Source organism: Anomaloglossus baeobatrachus, chromosome 4, assembly GCF_048569485.1.
Source record: "Anomaloglossus baeobatrachus isolate aAnoBae1 chromosome 4, aAnoBae1.hap1, whole genome shotgun sequence".
Taxonomy (NCBI): Eukaryota; Metazoa; Chordata; class Amphibia; order Anura; family Aromobatidae; genus Anomaloglossus; species Anomaloglossus baeobatrachus.
Genome location: NC_134356.1, coordinates 19702538 through 19724568, shown reverse-complemented (window position 1 = coordinate 19724568; position 22031 = coordinate 19702538). Strand labels below are relative to the sequence as shown.

At 45.8% G+C, this 22031-nt stretch overlaps 1 protein-coding gene across 1 annotated transcript in view; it reads left to right on the top strand.

The window, feature by feature from the left end:
- Window positions 1-3555: 3555 nt before the first annotated feature.
- LOC142302271 (estradiol 17 beta-dehydrogenase 5-like) overlaps window positions 3556-22031 on the top strand; it is a 44879-nt gene continuing 26403 nt past the window's right edge. Inside the window, exons 1-9 of the mRNA XM_075343341.1 lie at window positions 3556-3721; window positions 5916-6077; window positions 6408-6524; window positions 7611-7688; window positions 9425-9547; window positions 9648-9760; window positions 9831-9996; window positions 11861-11943; window positions 13218-13234. Coding sequence (XP_075199456.1) covers window positions 3641-3721; window positions 5916-6077; window positions 6408-6524; window positions 7611-7688; window positions 9425-9547; window positions 9648-9760; window positions 9831-9996; window positions 11861-11943; window positions 13218-13234 — 940 coding nt within the window. The 5' untranslated portion in view covers window positions 3556-3640. The remainder of the gene's footprint in view (window positions 3722-5915; window positions 6078-6407; window positions 6525-7610; window positions 7689-9424; window positions 9548-9647; window positions 9761-9830; window positions 9997-11860; window positions 11944-13217; window positions 13235-22031) is intronic.

The window sequence follows — 22031 nt, the reverse complement described above, 5'->3', positions numbered from 1 at the left end:
CACTGTGTTTCACAGATGGGGTGGTGTTCTTAGGCTGCAAAGCTTCATCCTTTTTCCTCCAAACATAACGATGGTCATTGTGGCCAAACAGTTCAGTTTTAGTTTCGTCAGACCACAGGACATCTACAAAAATTAAGGTCTTTGTTCCTTTGTGCATTTGCAGACATTAATGTGACTTTCTTTGTTTCTTTTGGAGTAATGGCTTCTTCCCGGCAGAGTGGCATTTCAGCCCATGATGATATAGTACTCGTTTCACTGTGGATAATGACACAATCTTACCAGCTTCCACCAGCATCTTCACAAGGTCTTTTTTTCTTGGGTTGATCTGCACATGTCTGACCAAAGCACATTCATCTCTGGTACAAAGAATCCATCTCCTTCCTGAGTGGTATGATGGCTGGATATTACCATATTGTTTGTACTTGCGTATCATTGCTTGTACAGATGATTGAGGCATCTTCAGGCATCTGGAAATTGCACCCAAGGATGAACCAGACTTGTGCAAGGCCACAATTCTCTGCCTGAGATCTTGGCTGATTTCTTTTGACTTTCCCATGATGCTACACAAAGAAGCAGCGTGTATCAGGTGTGCATTAAAATACATCCACAGGATCCGGGTTTTGCTGTGGCTCGAGGTTCCCCGGCCCCGGGGTTCAGCGGCCTCTCGATTTTAAAAGGGGGAGAGGTATTTACAAGGGATAGTTCGTGACGCCACCCGTGGTTCGTTGTAAGGGGAGTACCCGATGGAGTGGGGCAGCCAGATGGTGATCCCTCCACGGATAGAGGAGGCCCCCGGGACTCTGGATGTAAGTGGCGGATGGTGTTGTGCAGGCTATTGGGCAGGCAGGACGCAGGGAGCGCAGTGCACTCACTCAGGCTGTGAAGATGTTAGCGCAATCATTAAGTAGACTCTGACACAGGAGTAAACAAAGTCTCTGGGTACCTCTGCTGCTTTGGGGAGCCCGTCCGGGTGTCCGTCCCCACTGGTATTGTTAGTGGTCCAGAGCCTGCCTTTATGCACAAGTGTAGAAGTTCCTAAGTGACCCTTCGGCCTGAAGCTGTCACTGTCCCGCTCCCTATATTTCAAAGTGGAGAAGGAGAAGGGGTTAAACTCGCGCAATCCGCCAGATAAATTCAGAGGAGATGTTGATAATTCAGAACATTCTTTTATTCCATGGGTCTACGCGTTTCAAGGTCTGTGACCTCTTCTTCAGGACCAGTAAATCAAGAGTGTTGATTTACTGGTCCTGAAGAAGAGGTCACAGACCTTGAAACGCGTAGACCCATGGAATAAAAGAATGTTCTGAATTATCAACATCTCCTCTGAATTTATCTGGCGGATTGCGCGGGTTTAACCCCTTCTCCTTCTCCACTTTGATCTGCAAACACGTGGGGCCGCTGCAGCCGCCATTATCTGATGCTATCTATGGTGGTTGGGACCTCTCACAACCTGAATCAGTGAGTGTATTGTGATATATGCTAAACCGTATGTGTAATCTGGTAAAACCCTATCAGCGCTTCTCTTTTCTAGTTTCCGCTCCCTATAGTGATATAGTGGAGCTTTGCTCTCGATGGCTGACACTTGGGATTTCAGTGGGCTGCATAAGCTGGAAGGCCCTATCCCCCTCGTTGTGTTGATGCCTTCGATCTCTGAGCTCTTGGGGAACGTTCATAAAGAGACTATCCTCCACTGGTTAATTATCAGGTTGCGTGAAGCTACTTCCTGATCTAGGGTCCTGTACCCCGCCGTGCTTGGTACCGGTTCAGTTACTGGACTTGCTGGTGCTGACCGGTCTCCAAAACTGTCAGTACACCCTTTCCAATGCCCTGCAACCAGGTCTCCGACTCCTCCGATGCCAGACCACCGTCTGCGACCCAACCAAGGTCACACAGGAAGCTCCTCACTCTTTGAGGGCTACTACTGAACTAGACTAAAATCCCTCCCACCAGTCTGCCTGACCCCTAGGCAGGTGGCCCTATTCCAGTTAGACAACCCACTGGTGTTTCTGACAGGGTGTGGTGTGAGGTGTGGTTAGGTTTTTAGTGCTGATGGAAGTAATACCGGTAGTTAGGATCCCAGAACCATGGAAGGTGGGATCTGCACCATGAGATACGAGAGTGCAGTTCCCTGTGACACCCTGAGTCAGGGGCGCCACAGGAGTGCACTGTAGAAGGTTAGTGAGTGGGGAAGTAGAAGCGGACGAGTGAAGACCTGTGGTCTGGAGCTGGAGCAGCTCGACCAAGGATCAGGAGAGAAAGGGTCCTAGAGTCCACGGGAAGTGCACTATACACTTGTGGCTTCGATCCACAGCTGGCATACCGGAGTGGAGGAATTGGCCGTATCGGGGCACTGGCCCTAGTCTAGGGGAGAATAACCAACAGGCTTAACCAGTAAACCTGAGGCTAAGGATACTGCAAGTACCGAAGCCGCATCCACACGCATCCAGTGAAAAGATGACCACATAGCGCCAAGAGACTGAGCTTCAAGCCACCAGACAAGGTCCGCGGACACTGGCTCGGGGCTCTGTGTGTGAGGCGTGGGGCAGGCGGGAGAGGCCAGCGCAGGAAGACAACCAGGGAAGGAACACAGAAGGGTGTACTGGGTCGTACCTCCGAACTATCTGGGGATCAGATGGAGCCCATCACAGCAGGACCCAGCACTCCGGGGGCAACATTTGACTAGTCATACAAACCAGGAACTCTCAATAGTGAGTGAAATTTTGAGACTGCATCCCTGTGTTGCCCAGTTATTTGCCTGCGCCTCTGGGCCTGCACCCCGCCTTTATATCGCAACACCATTGACTTCCTCCATCATTGGTGAAGACTACTACTCCCATCAGCCGTGGGGCTCAGCTCTACCTGTGGAGAGCTATACCAACTCAACTGCGTCACCATCTGCCCCAGCGGTCCCATCCCGCAGCGTTGGCTATAAGTAGCCAAGTACCACAGGTGGAGTCACGAACTATTATCCCCTGTAAATAATTCCCACCACCATTTAAAACGACACCGCCGGGGTCACGGAACCGGGCCCTGCCGCTGCGACATCCACCCAGGACAGAATTGGCCTGGTAACAAGTATCCCACTGCCCCGATGGCCGTGTCAGGTGTTTGGCAGCAACTTCAGCCGAAGCAGAGCAGGCACCCCCTCCCCAGCTGGAGAGTGAGCTAACAGTCAATGATTGCAGGAAGAGCAGCTCTGGAGCACAAACTGCAGCTTAGAAAAAGTGAAATTCTGTGCAGATTTGGGGAAAATGTTCAATGCTTTTCCAAAATGTCTGTGTGTTACTGCATTAGCATTGGAATGTTGGCAGCCACAGAGCCAGTATCCTGGGGCCATCCGTCCTTTCTGGGGATGGTGAGGGTGGGGACCACATCACTACTATGGTTATCAGGTGAGCAGCCAAAGCTGCCTGCAGAGAACTGATCAGAGAAGGTGAACTCTGCCGCGTGTACACAGACGGCTGCATCCACCGCGCACAGACGGCTGCATCCACCGCGCACAGAACGCTGCATCCACCGCACACAGAACGCTGCCTCCACCGCGCACAGAACGCTGCATCCACCGCACACAGAACGCTGCATCCACCGCACACAGAACGCTGCATCCACCGCACACAGAACGCTGCCTCCACCCGTCATCATGTCTGTGGAGCCCTACGTCCTTCTCAGCGATGGTCACAGAATCCCCGTTGTTGGGTTTGGGACATTCGCCCCTGGAAAGGTAATTGAGGGCAAAGGTCATCTACTAAAGCAGAACCCAAACTCGCGAGACTTGTGCAAACTCTCTGTAATAGTATTGGGACCCCCCTAAGCTCCAGGTCTCATCGGTGGTCCGGTTACTAGAACCGTGCAGAATCAAAGGTTCTGGCTAATAAAGAAATCAAGTTCATAGCCAGAGTCTTCCTCTATATGGCTGGCACTGTTTTGGGGTGCACTGTGCAGCTGGTACTGTTATGGGGGGCACTGATAAGCTTGAACTGTGTGCTTAGTGCTGGTATACAGGGCACTGATCTAGGGACACTGTGTATGGGTGGCACTGAAATGGGGTAGTGTGTGGTTGACACTGTTAAGAAGGGGAATTGTGGGGGTTTGTGTGTTGCATACAGTTAAGGAGAACACAGTTTTGTTGGTACTGTTATAAAGGGCACAAATGGGGGCATTGAATGGATAATGTGAGCATATCACACCTCTGACATCCATGTGCATGGGCACTATATGGCTAGCACTATTGTGGGGGCACTGTGCAGCTGGTACTATAATGAAGGGCACTGTTATACTTGCACTGTGTAGTTAGCAGTGTAATTGGGCACTGTGTGGTCAGCACAGTTAAGGAGGGCAATTATTGGGGGCACCGTGTGGCCAGGACGTTATGGAGGACATTGTTATGGGAGCTCTGTGTGGATGGTACTGTTATGAAGGGCTCTTTCATTGGGTTGCTGTGTGGTTGACACTGTTCTGGAGTGACCTTATTGGGATACTATGAATTTAATACTGTTATAGTGTGTACTTTTCTGGTACTGTTATGTAGGGCACAATTTTGGGATGACACTATTTTATTGGCACTGTTATAGTGTACAGTTTTCTGGTACTGTTATGTAGGGCATTATTTTATTGGCACTTATGGGGGAATTGTGTGGCTCAGACTGGTATAAAGGGAATTGTTACTGGTACTGTTAGGGTGGTACTTTTCTTGTGGGTGCGCTGTGTGGCCAGTATTGATATGGATGGCACGATTATAAGAACACTGTACAGCTGGCATGGCGATAAGAGGGCAACCTATGGCTGATATAGCTATGGAGGGGCGCCCTGCGGCTGATGTAGCTATGGAGGGGCGCCCTGCGGCTGATGGAGCTATGGAGGGGCGCCCTGCGGCTGATGGAGCTATGGAGGGGCGCCCTGCGGCTGATGGAGCTATGGAGGGGCGCCCTGCGGCTGATGGAGCTATGGAGGGGCGCCCTGCGGCTGATGGAGCTATGGAGGGGCGCCCTGCGGCTGATGGAGCTATGGAGGGGCGCCCTGCGGCTGATGGAGCTATGGAGGGGCGCCCTGCGGCTGATGGAGCTATGGAGGGGCGCCCTGCGGCTGATGGAGCTATGGAGGGGCGCCCTGCGGCTGATGGAGCTATGGAGGGGCGCCCTGCGGCTGATGGAGCTATGGAGGGGCGCCCTGCGGCTGATGGAGCTAATGGAGGGGCGCCCTGCGGCTGATGGAGCTATGGAGGGGCGCCCTGCGGCTGATGGAGCTATGGAGGGGCGCCCTGCGGCTGATGGAGCTATGGAGGGGCGCCCTGCGGCTGATGGAGCTATGGAGGGGCGCCCTGCGGCTGATGGAGCTATGGAGGGGCGCCCTGCGGCTGATGGAGCTATGGAGGGGCGCCCTGCGGCTGATGGAGCTATGGAGGGGCGCCCTGCGGCTGATGGAGCTATGGAGGGGCGCCCTGCGGCTGATGGAGCTATGGAGGGGCGCCCTGCGGCTGATGGAGCTATGGAGGGGCGCCCTGCGGCTGATGGAGCTATGGAGGGGCGCCCTGCGGCTGATGGAGCTATGGAGGGGCGCCCTGCGGCTGATGGAGCTATGGAGGGGCGCCCTGCGGCTGATGGAGCTATGGAGGGGCGCCCTGCGGCTGATGGAGCTATGGAGGGGCACCCTGCGGCTGATGGAGCTATGGAGGGGCGCCCTGCGGCTGATAGAGCTAATGGAGAGGCATTGTTAGGTAATTTTTGGGATGCGGATTGCTCCTATATGCAGGGACTTCCATCTGACCTGTTCGGTGCCGGAATATGGCAGAGAATTGAGATCACCGCACCCTGATTTGGCACTGGTCTACATCCAAAGACCACCAGTGCTATACAGGTCACATGACTTCTTACATATTTTGCATTGAGCCCCTAATCTGAGCACTCTTACATTTTCAGAAAAGCATGTCCGAAGAAGCTACAAGGGTGGCCATTGCAGCCGGGTACCGCCACATTGACGGCGCCTACTTGTACGGCAATGAGGAAGACGTTGGCCGCGCCATTAAGGAGAAGATCGCAGACGGGACCATAAAAAGAGAAGATCTGTTCCAAACTGGAAAAGTAAGACGTGAACAAAAATCAGGTGCAGCCTCCACACTATCAGAAGCGAGACAGTCAAATGGTAAAATTCTGTCTGCTTTCAGCCACCACTAGGGGGAGCTCAGTGCATCTGAATATACACAATTCCCATATGACTCAATAGGAGCCACCACTAGGGGGAGCTCAGTGCATCTGAATATACACAACTCCCATATAACTCAATAGGAGCCACCACTAGGGGGAGCTCAGTGCATCTGAATATACACAACTCCCATATGACTCAATGGGAGCCACCACTAGAGGGAGCTCACTGCATATGAATTAGTAATTCCGGATATTTTGTGTTGTTAGCTATGGAGCACTTTCCACTCACCGGATCTGGTGCGCCCGGCTCTGGAGAAATCCCTAAAAGCCCTGCAGATGGATTACCTTGATCTTTTCCTCATTCACGTCCCTGTGGGGCTGAAGGTGAGGTGGCGTTTATGTTTGTTATATCCGTTTCTGGGAAAGCTGGGGGCAGCTGGCTCTGCGATGTGTGTGTGTATTATATAAGGTACAATATATATTTGTACTATCCTCACTAGCACTTTCCTGTCTCTGTATGTGGGAGTCATTTGGCTGGTGTTATTTAAAGGGGCACTCTATTGCCTTTATATACAGAAGATAATGCTCCTGACACTTATATGGGGGCGCTGTATATAAGGGGCAATGTTCTAATACTGTATATGGGGGGGGACTGACCTGTTTTTCCAAAAATAAGCCCTAGGAAGAACTTCCAGCATTTTCCGAGCAAGGCTTAAATATAAGACCTCCCCTGAAAATAAGCCCTAATCGCGGTTTAATAATGAAGTGTCCGTGCAGCTACTGGAGGACACTTCATTATAGAAAGTAGACACCCCCAAAAGAGAGAGGAAAGAAGACCCCACAATCATACCCACCAGGCGCCGAACAGTAGGAGCTATGGCCGAATGCACACCCACACATATCGGATCACACACACTCACCACATCGGGCAATACCGATTGCTTCTGGCTGGCAGAGAGTCCTGGGACGCAGTGTGGTGGAGCGCATAGAGGACCTGAGGTGAAATGCATCGATGCGTTCCACCGTCGAGTCCTCCATGCGTTCCACCGCACTGCGTTCCACTGCCGGGTGTAAGCAAACCGTATCTCCAGACGTGATGAGTGTGTGTGTTCTGATGTGTGCGTGCGTGCGTGCGTGCGCAATCTGATGTATGTGAGTGTGTCGGCCAGAAGCAGGAGAGGACCACGTGAAGCATACCTGATGGGAGCGCCCGCTGAAGATCACAGGAGGACCTAGGAGCCACGTAGACATCCATGGTCTGGTAAGTATGAGTCTCCTGGGAAGGGGGTCTGCTTTTTTGGGGGGTAAACTTACCAACAACTGTGTTTCCCCAAGAATAAGACCTACCCGAAAATGAGCCCTAGCGCTTTTTTCGAGGCAAAAAAAAGTATTAGACAGTGTCTAATTTTTGGGAAAACACGGTACAGGGCACTTTCCCAGCGCTGTGACCTTATTATTTGTCTTTATCAGCCTGGAGAAGACATGTTACCTATGGATGAGAATGGAAAATTTCTGTTTAACAACACAGACCTACGAGACACCTGGGAGGTGAGAGACGGTCGTGTATTTATTACCGTCTAGTAGGTTATTTACTATTACATTATATTGTATCACTATGAAGCCTGACGTGGTGGCGCCGTGTGACTGAGCCCCGACGTGGTGGCGCCGTGTGACTGAGCCCCGACATGGTGGCGCCGTGTGACTGAGCCCCGACGTGGTGGCGCCGTGTGACTGAGCCCCGACGTGGTGGCGCCGTGTGACTGAGCCCCGACGTGGTGGCACCGTGAGATTGAGCCCCGACGTGGTGGCGCCCTAAGACTGAGCCCCGATGTGGTGGCGCTGGGATACTGAGCCCCGACGTAGTGGCGCCATGAGACTGAGCCCCGACGTGGTGGAGCCGTGAGACTGAGCCCTGACGTGGTGGTGTGCCACCCCTGGTAGACCTCTGATGTCACGGTGGGGTGTCCGAGTGCCGATGTGGCCATACCGGGGGCGTATCACAGGCTTTTGCGATAAGGGTTAAAAAATATTAAAAAGGGGAGAGAAAAATTAATAAAATAAATTAAATAAAGAGTTTGTGACACCAGTTGGGATGTTCAGCTGGGGTATGGCCGCCACTGCTGAGGTCCCCAGGGGTTAGGTGGTGATGCACAGTGTCAGAGGGTGGTCCCATCGCCCCCCAACTAGGGCTAGGTCCTGGAGACGGTGAGGTAAAGATGGCACAGCAGAGAATAATTCAGCCACAGACAGGACAGGAGCTTACACTGACGCTCTGCAGAACATTCTAGAACATTTCTCTCAGCATTCACAATGATGGTGTTTTTCCTGCCCCAATGAGAGTTTCGTTTCTCTGCTGTGTGGTGTACTGTTCTCCTCCTGCTGCTACTTCCCAACCTGCTAAAAGGTGTCTTAAAATCCTGGGATTTTCAAGACAAGAAAACTCTGAATCTCTGATCCCTTCCAGCGAGCGGCGACTTAAATCCTGAGGGAAAACTCACTGTTTCTTCTAGAAGTTTCCAGACCCAATCACCTCACTGAGCTCCCAGGAAATTCACTGCTCCTTATAAAAAGGCTAATAGCCGTCTCGCAGTTTGCCACTGACCTTTGAAAGTCCTGGTGGCCTAGAGACTGACACCTGCCCATGTGTAGCTGCCCCTCCAGAGGGTTTAGCAGTCACCTCAGGACAGGACGTCTCCATATTATACTCCTCACTTCACCTCACAACAACTGCCACTGCCACTGTCTGAATTTACCTCACACTAAGCTCCTCCCCTTTTTCCTTCTAGGGCACACACAAGCTCCTCCCCTTTCTCCTTCTAGGGCACACACAAGCCTTATCAGCTCAGGTGACCAGCCCCTGTAAGGGAGTGTGGGCGAATGTGTGTATGTGGTGAACAGCAGAAAAAACTGAATCTCATTACAGCTGGCTATACATGTTATACAGATTGAAATACACAGGCATGCAGCCATTCTTTATGGTGACTCAGGCACAGGGCGCGACAATGGCATCATGTGACTCAGCTCTGACGTGGTGGCGCCGTGTGACTGAGCTCTGACGTGGCGGCGCCGTGTGACTGAGCCCCGATGTGGTGGCGCCGTGTGACTGAGCTCTGACGTGGTGACACTGTGTAACTGAGCCCCGATGTGGCGGCGCCGTGTGACTCAGCTCTGACGTGGTGGCGCTGTGTGACTGAGCCCCGACGTGGCGGCGCCGTGTGACTGAGCCCCGACGTGGCTGCGCCGTGTCACTGAGCCATGACGGTCTCCACCTCTCACTCCTCCAGGCTATGGAGCGATGTAAGGACGCCGGGCTGGTGAAATCGATCGGAGTGTCCAATTTCAACCGCCGGCAGCTGGAGATGATCCTCAATAAGCCCGGACTGAAGCACAAGCCCGTCTGCAATCAGGTCAGGTCCGCTCACTGACCCCTCCATCATCATTATGTTCATGAACCAGGAGGCTCAGGATGTGCAGCACGCTGATGTAAGTGATCTCCGTCCGGTTTAGGTAGAGTGCCACCTATATCTGAACCAAAGCAAGATGCTGGCGTTCTGCAAGTCGCAGGGCATCGCGCTGGTGGCGTATGGTGTATTGGGGTCCAGCCGGTATGAAACATGGGGGTGAGTATCGATCCTGGTGGGATAGAGGACACTGGTATAGGAACCCATTAATGTGTAGTTCTGTTTGTAGAATCGGTAAGGGCGCCCCTGTACTCCTGGAGGACCCGGTGCTGAATGCGATGGCCAATAAGCTGGGCCGGACCCCTGCCCAGGTGGCCATGCGATACCTGCTACAGAGGGGGATTGTTGTCCTCGCCAAGAGCTTCACCCCCGCCAGGATCAAACAGAATTTACAGGTATTGGTGTCAGCAACATTGCTGCCCATGGATCGGCAGCACAAGCACTGGGAGAATTGGGCTCGTGCATTCTGGTATTACCCTGCAGGGGGCGACAGTGAGCAGATGACAGCTCCTCCCACATATGATATCTGAGATCCACCCTGAGGCACGGCGGGAGGGGGACAGTGATAAAGGGGGGAGGGGGACAGTGATATAGGCGGGAGGGGGACGGTGATATAGGCGGGAGGGGGACAGTAATATAGGGGGAAAGGGGGCAGTGATATAGGTGGGAGGGGACAGTAATATAGGGGGAAAGGGGGCAGTGATATAGCCGGCAGGAGACAGTAATATAGGGGGGAGGAGGACAGTAATATAGGTGGGAGGGGACAGTAATATAGGCGGGAGGGGACAGTAATATAGGCGGGAGGGGGACAGTAATATAGGCGGGAGGGGGACAGTGATATAGGCGGGAGGGGGACAGTGATATAGGCTGGAGGGGACAGTAATATAGGTGGGAGGGGGACAGTAATATAGGTGGGAGGGGGACAGTGATATAGGCTGGAGGGGACAGTAATATAGGTGGGAGGGGGACAGTAATATAGGTGGGAGGGGACAGTAATATAGGTGGGAGGGGACAGTAATATAGGTGGGAGGGGACAGTAATATAGGCGGGAGGGGGACAGTAATATAGGCGGGAGGGGGACAGTAATATAGGTGGGAGGGGACAGTAATATAGGCGGGAGGGGACAGTAATATAGGCGGGAGGGGACAGTAATATAGGTGGGAGGGGGACAGTAATATAGGTGGGAGGGGGACAGTAATATAGGTGGGAGGGGACAGTAATATAGGTGGGAGGGGACAGTAATATAGGCGGGAGGGGACAGTAATATAGGCTGGAGGGGACAGTAATATAGGTGGGAGGGGGACAGTAATATAGGTGGGAGGGGGACAGTAATATAGGTGGGAGGGGGACAGTAATATAGGTGGGAGGGGACAGTAATATAGGCGGGAGGGGACAGTAATATAGGCGGGAGGGGACAGTAATATAGGCGGGAGGGGACAGTAATATAGGCGGGAGGGGACAGTAATATAGGTGGGAGGGGACAGTAATATAGGTGGGAGGGGAAAGTAATATAGGCGGGAGGGGACAGTAATATAGGCGGGAGGGGACAGTAATATAGGCGGGAGGGTGACTGTAATATAGGCGGGAGGGGGACAGTAATATAGGCGGGAGGGGGACAGTAATATAGGCGGGAGGGGGACAGTAATATAGGCGGGAGGGGGACAGTAATATAGGTGGAAGGGGACAGTAATATAGGCGGGAGGGGACAGTAATATAGGCGGGAGGGGGACAGTAATATAGCCGGCAGGGGACAGTGATATAGCCGGCAGGAGACAGTAATATAGGGGGGAGGGGGACAGTAATATAGGCGGGAGGGGGACAGTGATATAGGCGGGAGGGGGACAGTGATATAGCCGGCAGGAGACAGTAATATAGGGGGGGAGGGGGACAGTAATATAGGCGGGAGGGGGACAGTGATATAGGCGGGAGGGGGACAGTGATATAGCCGGCAGGAGACAGTAATATAGGGGGGAGGGGGACAGTAATATAGGCGGGAGGGGGACAGTGATATAGGCGGGAGGGGGACAGTGATATAGGCGGGAGGGGGATAGTGATATAGCCGGCAGGAGACAGTAATATAGGGGGGAGGGGGACAGTGATATAGGCGGGAGGGGGACAGTGATATAGGCGGGAGGGGGACAGTGATATAGCCGGCAGGAGACAGTAATATAGGGGGGAGGGGGACAGTGATATAGGCGGGAGGGGGACAGTGATATAGCCACACTCACTCCTAATGTGACCCTTCTGCTTTACTCTCAGGTTCTCGATTTCCAGCTCTCAGGAGATGATATGGCTTCTCTCGAAGGGCAGAATAAAAATTTGCGTTACGACTGCATGGAAAGGTGATTACCTGTGGTGCCCGGCCCTGAACTGCTCTACCTGCGAAAGGAATGTCCGAGACACAAGTCTGTGTCCTCAAGGGTTAGATCAGGGGCAACAAAAACCATTGTGGGGCTCCTGCACTTTTATGAAAAGGGAAATATTATAATATAATACTAAAATAGATGATATCCCAATAATACTGCCATATAGTGCCCTAATAATACCGGCAGGAATGCACTAGTAATGTCGCAAATAGTGCACCAATATAAATTATAATATCGCCATATAATGTCCTAATAATATCGCCATATAGTGTCCTAATAATATCGCCATATAGTGTCCTAGTGATATTGCTAAAGTGGTCCCTAATAATATTGGCAAATAGCTGTATAATAATATTGCCACATAGTGTGCTCAAAATATGGGCATACAATGCTCTAATAATTTCACAATTTAGTGCTATACTATTGTCGCTATATAGTGCTCTAATAGTGCCGCTTTATAGTACTTAACTCTTATAATGACATTTCACCCTAATAATATCATCCTATAGTGTCGCAATATAGTGCACTCATAATATCCTGAAACAGTATCTTTATAATATTACCATATTGTACTATAATAATGCTACCGTCTTATAGTACTTTTACTAATATAATCAAATATAGCCCTATATCGCCATATCATGACCTAACAATATTACCATAAAATGTCCCAAATAATGCCTCCATATAGTGCTGTAATAATATCTCATATAATAATATGGCCATAAAGTGCTATAATACCATCACTACATAGTGATCTACTAATATCGCCTTATACTACCGTGGTAATATCACCAAATAATGTGTTTAATAATATAGCAATATAATAGCGCCATATAGTGGCCTAATAATATTGCTATGTAGAGTCTTAATATCGCTATATAGTGATAACATCGCCATATAATGCCCAAATAATATGGTCAAATGGTGCCCTATTAATGTCACTATGTGCTGTTGTAATAATACCGTATATAGTGCTCTCTTGACCTCAGTTTATCGCATATGTTGAGTTTTTTCATCCGTATTTGACTTTTCAATTTTGAAACGTTTGTTAAATGACGTAATGTAGAAATCTGCTAACACAGAGGGGCAGCGCCCCCCGCAGGACACATGTATATTAGCACCCCGAGTGTCCGTCCTGTAGGGTAACTACTTACACTTTTTTTTTTTTCCTCATGTTGTGTTCTTTTATTTTAAATCCATATAAAGTTTTTTTTTTTGTTTTTTTTACTTTTTGCATTTCTCCGCAGGTGGAAGGATCATCCACAATTCCCCTTTAATGACGAATATTAACAGGACAAATAAAGTCTATTTTTCTGCTCGTCCTGCGGTTTGTTCTCTCTTTTCTCTTTCCTTAAAGGGCAACTCCACTTATAACCCTGGTTCTACAGATCACATACAGAACAGGATGCATCTCCCGTAACCACCACTAGGGGGAGCTCCTGCGCTCCTACTGACAGTGATCCTATTTATGCAAAAAGGGCAGATTGGGGGGGGAGGGGGAGGTTGCGTGAGGAGTCATGTGACCTCATTGACTCTTCTGAAACACCAGCAGAAATCTAAGGTCTAACATGCATTCTGGTTTGTTCCATATGTTTTTTTTTTTCTTTACTCCGTGTTTCCAAATGTGTTCATTTTTTGTTTTGCTGCCTTCAGCCTGAATTTGTAATGTGCACATTCCAATCAGAACAAGGAAAACCATTTCATGAACGGGAAGGTCCAAAGATACCGTACTGGTCAAACTTTTGGACACAACATTTCATAATGTTTTTGGTTTTTTTTTTGTTTGTTTTTTTATTGGAATGTGCATTTTATGGATTCAGACTGGAGGCAGCAAAATCAAGAAGGAAAACAAATGGAAAAAATGAGTAAATAATCAAGTATAATAATATTTATTAATTTATATAGCGCTGTTAATTCCACAGCGCTTTATGTACAATGGCAACACTGTCCCCATTGGGGCTCACAATCAAAGTTCTCTATCAGTATGTTTTTGGATTGTGGGAGGAAAGCGGGGAACCTGGAGGAAACCCACGCAAACACGGGGAGAACATACAAACTCCTTGCAGATGTTGTCCTTGGTGGGATTTGAACCCAGGACCCTGGCGCTGCAAGACTTCAGTGCTAACCACTGAGCCACCACAGGACTGCAGTGCTAACCACTGAGTCACCGTGCCATGTTTACATATTCTATGTACCCTACTTTTACTGTGATAAGAGCTTTACGCTCCCTTGACATTTTCTTAGGAATTTTCATTGCATCGTAACCTGAAATGGCTTTCAACAGTCAAAATATGTATGTGTAATATATCTATACATAGTGTATATGTATATATATATATATATATATATATATACATACATACATACATACATACATACATACATACATACATACATACATACACACACACACATTTTTTTTTTTTTTTACTGTAACTGGGCCACCCACAGAAGGCCCTTGTTACAGGGGAACACATATCTTTGCAATAGTAGAAGACTCTGGCAGAGATAATCTGGATTAGGTAGGACCTAGCAGTTGTGCTATGGCAGACACCCAATAATCATGTCCCACAGAAGCATTGGTGCTGCCGATGACTCTATTCTCTGCATGGGGCTCACTAAGCGTCCTGTAGACAGCGACAGAGAAGACAGAAGTGGTAAAAAAATGTTTCTGTCCTCCTTTGTTTACATCCCCTTGCTGTGGGAGGTGGTAACAGTTGATCAGGGAGAATGTTAAGGGTCGGATCTGATACTGAGGATCTCTCCTAAAGGAGTAGCTACTCCATCTGGGAGAGAAGTTATACTCCCCCCACCCCCTCACCCCCATGAATCATTACCGGCACACAGTCTCTGTATGTTACACGTTATGGACATTATTTGCTTTACTTTATTAAAGCTTTAAATATTTACTTAGATATTTCTTACCACCTGTGATATTTACTCACTCTATTTACTCTGTTAACCATTTAGTTGCTTTATTTCATTGCTATAGGAGATGCGATTCAGGTTTTATTTTTTTTTGGAATCTAGCAATCATGTAGCAATAGTATCATACATGGCAAAACATTAGTTATGACCCATTTCAGCAATATCATATGTTGCTCTGTGTATTGTTATGATGTATTTCTGAATCTTGAATCATAGAAATTGTGCAACTAAATGGTTAATAGCAGAAATTGATTGCTTTTTGGCAAATTCTTCTTTTACTATTTTTTTTAAGCCTATTGCATATGCATTTTTTTTTTTTATGTTCACCAATGTGGACCTGGTTTTTTGTTTTACGGGTGTCTGCTGCCAATTTCTCACTTATGCCCAAAAAGTTTGTGCAAATTTACTTCCGGATCGACTGTATTGACATCTGAAATATTTGCTCAAAATTTTAGTAGAAAATCCGACTCTTTTCTCTAAAAGATGTAAAAAAAAAAAAGGAGCATTATTTATTTTGTATTTTTTACTATTTATATTTTATTATTTTTGTATTTTATTTTTATACTAAAAATTTTTGCATTTTTTTTTTACTATTTAGATTTTATTATTTTTGTATTTTATTTTGATACTAAAATTCCTGTATTTTTTTTACTATTTATATTTTATTATTTTTGTATTTTATTTTTATACTAAAAATTTTTGCATTTTTTTTTACTATTTAGATTTTATTATTTTTGTATTTTATTTTGATACTAAAATTCTTGTATTTTTTTTACTATTTATATTTTATTATTTTTGTATTTTATTTTGATACTAAAATTCTTGTATTTTTTTTACTATTTAGATTTTATTTTTGTATTTTATTTTGATACTAAAATTCTTGTATTTTTTTTACTATTTATATTTTATTATTTTTGTATTTTATTTTGATACTAAAATTCTTGTATTTTTTTTACTATTTTTGTGTTTTATTTTGATACTAAAATTCTTGTATTTTTTTTACTATTTATATTTTATTATTTTTGTATTTTATTTTGATACTAAAATTCTTGTATTTTTTTTATTTTTTTTTACTATTTATATTTTATTATTTTTGTATTTTATTTTGATACTAAAATTCTTGTATTTTTTTTACTATTTATATTTTATTATTTTTGTATTTTATTTTGATACTAAAATTCTTGTATTTTTTTTACTATTTTTGTGTTTTATTTTGATACTAAAATTCTTGTATTTTTTTTACTATTTATATTTTATTATTTTTGTATTTTATTTTGATACTAAAATTCTTGTATTTTTTTTATTTTTTTTACTATTTATATTTTATTATTTTTGTATTTTATTTTGATACTAAAATTCTTGTATTTTTTTTACTATTTATATTTTATTATTTTTGTATTTTATTTTGATACTAAAATTCTTGTATTTTTTTTACTATTTTTGTGTTTTATTTTGATACTAAAATTCTTGTATTTTTTTTACTATTTATATTTTATTATTTTTGTATTTTATTTTGATACTAAAATTCCTGTATTTTTTTTACTATTTATATTTTATTATTTTTGTATTTTATTTTTATACTAAAAATTTTTGCATTTTTTTTTACTATTTAGATTTTATTATTTTTGTATTTTATTTTGATACTAAAATTCTTGTATTTTTTTTACTATTTATATTTTATTATTTTTGTATTTTATTTTGATACTAAAATTCTTGTATTTTTTTTACTATTTAGATTTTATTTTTGTATTTTATTTTGATACTAAAATTCTTGTATTTTTTTTACTATTTATATTTTATTATTTTTGTATTTTATTTTGATACTAAAATTCTTGTATTTTTTTTACTATTTTTGTGTTTTATTTTGATACTAAAATTCTTGTATTTTTTTTACTATTTATATTTTATTATTTTTGTATTTTATTTTGATACTAAAATTCTTGTATTTTTTTTATTTTTTTTACTATTTATATTTTATTATTTTTGTATTTTATTTTGATACTAAAATTCTTGTATTTTTTTTACTATTTATATTTTATTATTTTTGTATTTTATTTTGATACTAAAATTCTTGTATTTTTTTTACTATTTTTGTGTTTTATTTTGATACTAAAATTCTTGTATTTTTTTTACTATTTATATTTTATTATTTTTGTATTTTATTTTGATACTAAAATTCTTATATTTTTTTTTTACTATTTATATTTTATTATTTTTGTATTTTATTTTGATACTAAAATTCTTGAACCACAAATGCCACTTTAAGAAATTTGGCACTAAAAAAGGCAACAAATGCAACAAAAATATTAGAAAAATTACTAAAATAACAAAAAACAAATGATGATGAGTGGGGGGGGCACAGACTTTAAACTTCAGTCTTTTACTATAAGAACCCCGTTATATATCTATTTCCAGATCTTACCGTAACAGTGAGAGGGTTACTCCCTATACTCAAAGTTATCTTCAGGATACGTACATTTTTGGTTGGTGGGGAGACCCGGTTGGGAAATGCCCCTTTGGGCCGTGTTTCTTCCATTGAGGCGCACATGTGAGAAGAAAACTCCCTTCCTTTCTTCACTCGGGCTTCACCGTGCCGATTTATTCGTACCTTTCTTCAGCCACCAGACATGAGGACTTTACAACCAGAAAGGTCCCTGCACTTCTTCATAGTAACTATCATTGGTGTTGACAATTTAGGAATATTTTAGTCCCTCCCAACATGGGGCCTCCTTAAATACCACATCGAAAGTGCACTGGTCCCAGTTAGAGAGGTGGAAAAAAGAGAGGGGTAGGGACACGTAGGGCTGGGACATGGAAGCACATGATGTAGATGTTGAGTGGGTAGAAAAGAAAGCAAAAACAGTTCCTACAACAGAGTATGGCGGCACACCACCCAGGTCAGGTGGAAGTAAGATTTGGCAGCGAAAATAATCCCTTGTCAGAAGTGGGTCGCGTCCGCCTGTTACCTCTGGGGTATCTGGGATCAGGAGGTCTCAACGCTTAATTGATCGCAGGTCCTCTGTGCAGTCTACAGCGTATTAGAGTGCATTTAGTTTCATTTGATGCTGAAGAGTTTAAGGACATTTTCCTTTCGGGTTGAGATGACTCTTAGACTTAATCAAAGCTGCATCATCTTATCATCACTCCCTTCCACTATATTTACCCACTCCTGGTTTCACTCCATGCCGGTGATAGATCTTCTATACTAATCACTTTGAAGGAGTCTGTCTCTGGAGAAGCTGAGGTGTTTGTTTCAGTTGCAGCTGTGAAGTTTCTTGCTGGAGAAACTTAGGAGTACTTTTTGTTGTGTCTTTCCCCCCCCATTTGTCTTATGTTCCTCATGTTGCATTATTGCAGTAGCATGACTAGTGGCCAACACACTAATCAGGGTGAGTTCAGGGCTAGCGAGGGCATAGGCACGTGATGGTGCACAGGAGAAGGACCCGTCTAGGGACGTTAGGGATTGTAGGGTTCAGACATTGGTGAGTGTTAGTATGAGCCTGCCAGGGCCTTCCTTTACATCTTCTGTGGTTTTCCCTTTGTGTTGCGCGGTGAGAGGACACCCAACGTAACATTGTCTCCTTGCCAGCAATCCAGCAACTCAGTGGCACCAATTCACAATATGAGTGTGGTCCAAGATGTCTAGACCACCTGCAGGTCTCCTAAGCCAAATTTAACTGCCTCATAGGTAGGTCAGGCATCAGAACCCCACAAGTCTAGACACATGCCGAAACTACTGCACCAGGTCGACACACTAAGCCTAGATTTCCATTTTGTACACGGATGACGGATGTGAGCGCTGCAGGTATGAAGTGTGATAACCATAATGATGATGCCCATACGTCCCCTGATGAAGAGGTGAAACGTGCGTTGGGACCTGGGAGACTTCACATTACTAATGTAACGGGTCAGTATGATCATTATGGTTACCCACTAAACTGGGGGGATATATGGGTGGATATTGATAAGGGTTATGCATGTTAGTTGAGAGGTACTTAGTGTATTGTAATTGTATACATTGATCAGCACTGGCAATTAAGTTACCCTCTATGCACTGTGCAGTTTACTCTAAAAAATATTTATTGTTATTATAAACCCTCACACCCCCTTCTACCATTTTCAGTTGTATGTGACCCTGTTAGTGAACTGGCATTATTATGTGTATGCCTATTATACTATAATTATGTGTGGTGAAGCCATCCTTATGGACTTATTGCTTTTTTAATAATTTTAATATGGTTGTAATACTTCAATAAAAAATAGTTTTATTAATTTTGGGTCAAATACCACTTTTTTCTGTCAAGATGTTGTTATAGAATCAATTGGGTGGTTCACCATACTGAATAGTTAGGTCTATTATAGCGATCAAATTATAGATTCATTGCTATAAGTAGTTTTCCCTTGGTATTTAAATACTCCTTCCTTTCTTTGGACTGGTTCTGGTGATATTTTCAGGTCCTTCAAGCTGAGGTTGCAAGCAGGTGGCTTGTAATCCTCTGTGGTATCATTGCTGAAAACTCTGCTAAACCTCTACTTGACTCATCTAATGATAAGTAGTTATGCTTTTCCCCCTGTGTTCCTTGTGTCTTCTATAGTTGTTTAGTGGGGTTGATAAAGAGCTCATCCCATCCGTTCCCCATTTTAAGGCCCAGCACTAGGGATATCTAGGGTCAGGTATCCTGCTCGTCGCATAGGGATATCTAGGGTTAGGTATACTGCTCGTCGCATAGGGATATCTAGGGTCAGGCATCCTGCTCGTCGCATAGGGATATCTAGGGTCAGGTATCCTGCTCGGCGCATAGGGATATCTAGGGTCAGGCATCCTGCTCGTCACATAGGGATATCTAGGGTCAGGTATCCTGCTCGGCGTATAGGGATATCTAGGGTCAGGCATCCTGCTCGTCACATAGGGATATCTAGGGTCAGGCATCCTGCTCGTCGCATAGGGATATCTAGGGTCAGGTATCCTGCTCGGCGCATAGGGATATCTAGGGTCAGGTATCCTGCTCGGCACATAGGGATATCTAGGGTCAGGTATACTGCTCGTCGCATAGGGATATCTAGGGTCAGGTATACTGCTCGTCGCATAGGGATATCTAGGGTCAGGTATACTGCTCGTCGCATATTGATATCTAGGGTCAGGTATCCTGCTCGTCGCATAGGGATATCTAGGGTCAGGTATACTGCTCGTCGCATAGGGATATCTAGGGTCAGGTATACTGCTCGTCGCATATTAATATCTAGGGTCAGGTATCCTGCTCGTCGCATAGGGATATCTAGGGTTAGGTATCCTGCTCGTCGCATAGGGATATCTAGGGTCAGGCATCCTGCTCGTCGCATAGGGATATCTAGGGTCAGGTATACTGCTCGTCGCATAGGGATATCTAGGGTCAGGTATCCTGCTCGTCGCATAGGGATATCTAGGGTCAGGTATACTGCTCGTCGCATAGGGATATCTAGGGTCAGGTATCCTGCTCGTCGCATAGGATATCTAGGGTCAGGTATCCTGCTCGGCGCATAGGGATATCTAGGGTCAGGTATACTGCTCGGGGCATAGGGATATCTAGGGTCAGGCATCCTGCTCGTCACATAGGGATATCTAGGGTCAGGTATACTGCTCGTCGCATAGGGATATCTAGGGTCAGGTATCCTGCTCGTCGCATAGGGATATCTAGGGTTAGGTATACTGCTCGTCACATAGGGATATCTAGGGTCGGGTATCCTGCTCGTTGCATAGGGATATCTAGGGTCGGGTATCCTGCTCGTCGCATAGGGATATCTAGGGTCAGGCATCCTGCTCGTCGCATAGGGATATCTAGGGTCAGGTATCCTGCTCGTCGCATAGGGATATCTAGGGTCAGGTATACTGCTCGTCGCATAGGGATATCTAGGGTCAGGTATACTGCTCGTCGCATAGGGATATCTAGGGTTAGGTATACTGCTCGTCGCATAGGGATATCTAGGGTCAGGCATCCTGCTCGTCGCATAGGGATATCTAGGGTCAGGTATCCTGCTCGTCGCATAGGGATATCTAGGGTCAGGTATACTGCTCGTCGCATATTGATATCTAGGGTCAGGTATCCTGCTCGTCGCATAGGGATATCTAGGGTCAGGTATACTGCTCGTCGCATAGGGATATCTAGGGTCAGGTATACTGCTCGTCGCATATTGATATCTAGGGTCAGATATCCTGCTCGTCGCATAGGGATATCTAGGGTCAGGTATCCTGCTCGTCGCATAGGGATATCTAGGGTTAGGTATCCTGCTCGTCGCATAGGGATATCTAGGGTCAGGTATTCTGCTCGTCGCATAGGGATATCTAGGGTCAGGCATCCTGCTCGTCGCATAGGGATATCTAGGGTCAGGTATACTGCTCGTCGCATAGGGATATCTAGGGTCAGGTATCCTGCTCGTCGCATAGGGATATCTAGGGTCAGGTATCCTGCTCGTCGCATAGGGATATCTAGGGTCAGGTATACTGCTCGTCGCATAGGGATATCTAGGGTCAGGTATCCTGCTCGTCGCATAGGATATCTAGGGTCAGGTATCCTGCTCGGCGCATAGGGATATCTAGGGTCAGGTATACTGCTCGGGGCATAGGGATATCTAGGGTCAGGTATCCTGCTCGGCGCATAGGGATATCTAGGGTCAGGTATACTGCTCGGGGCATAGGGATATCTAGGGTCAGGCATCCTGCTCGTCACATAGGGATATCTAGGGTCAGGTATACTGCTCGTCGCATAGGGATATCTAGGGTCAGGTATCCTGCTCGTCGCATAGGTGCAAAACCTATCTAGGGTCAGGTATACTGCTCGGCGCATAGGGATATCTAGGGTCAGGTATCCTGCTCGGCGCATAGGGATATCTAGGGTCAGGTATCCTGCTCGGCGCATAGGGATATCTAGGGTCAGGTATACTGCTCGGGGCATAGGGATATCTAGGGTCAGGCATCCTGCTCGTCGCATAGGGATATCTAGGGTCAGGTATCCTGCTCGGCGCATAGGGATATCTAGGGTCAGGTATACTGCTCGGGGCATAGGGATATCTAGGGTCAGGCATCCTGCTCGTCACATAGGGATATCTAGGGTCAGGTATACTGCTCGTCGCATAGGGATATCTAGGGTCAGGTATCC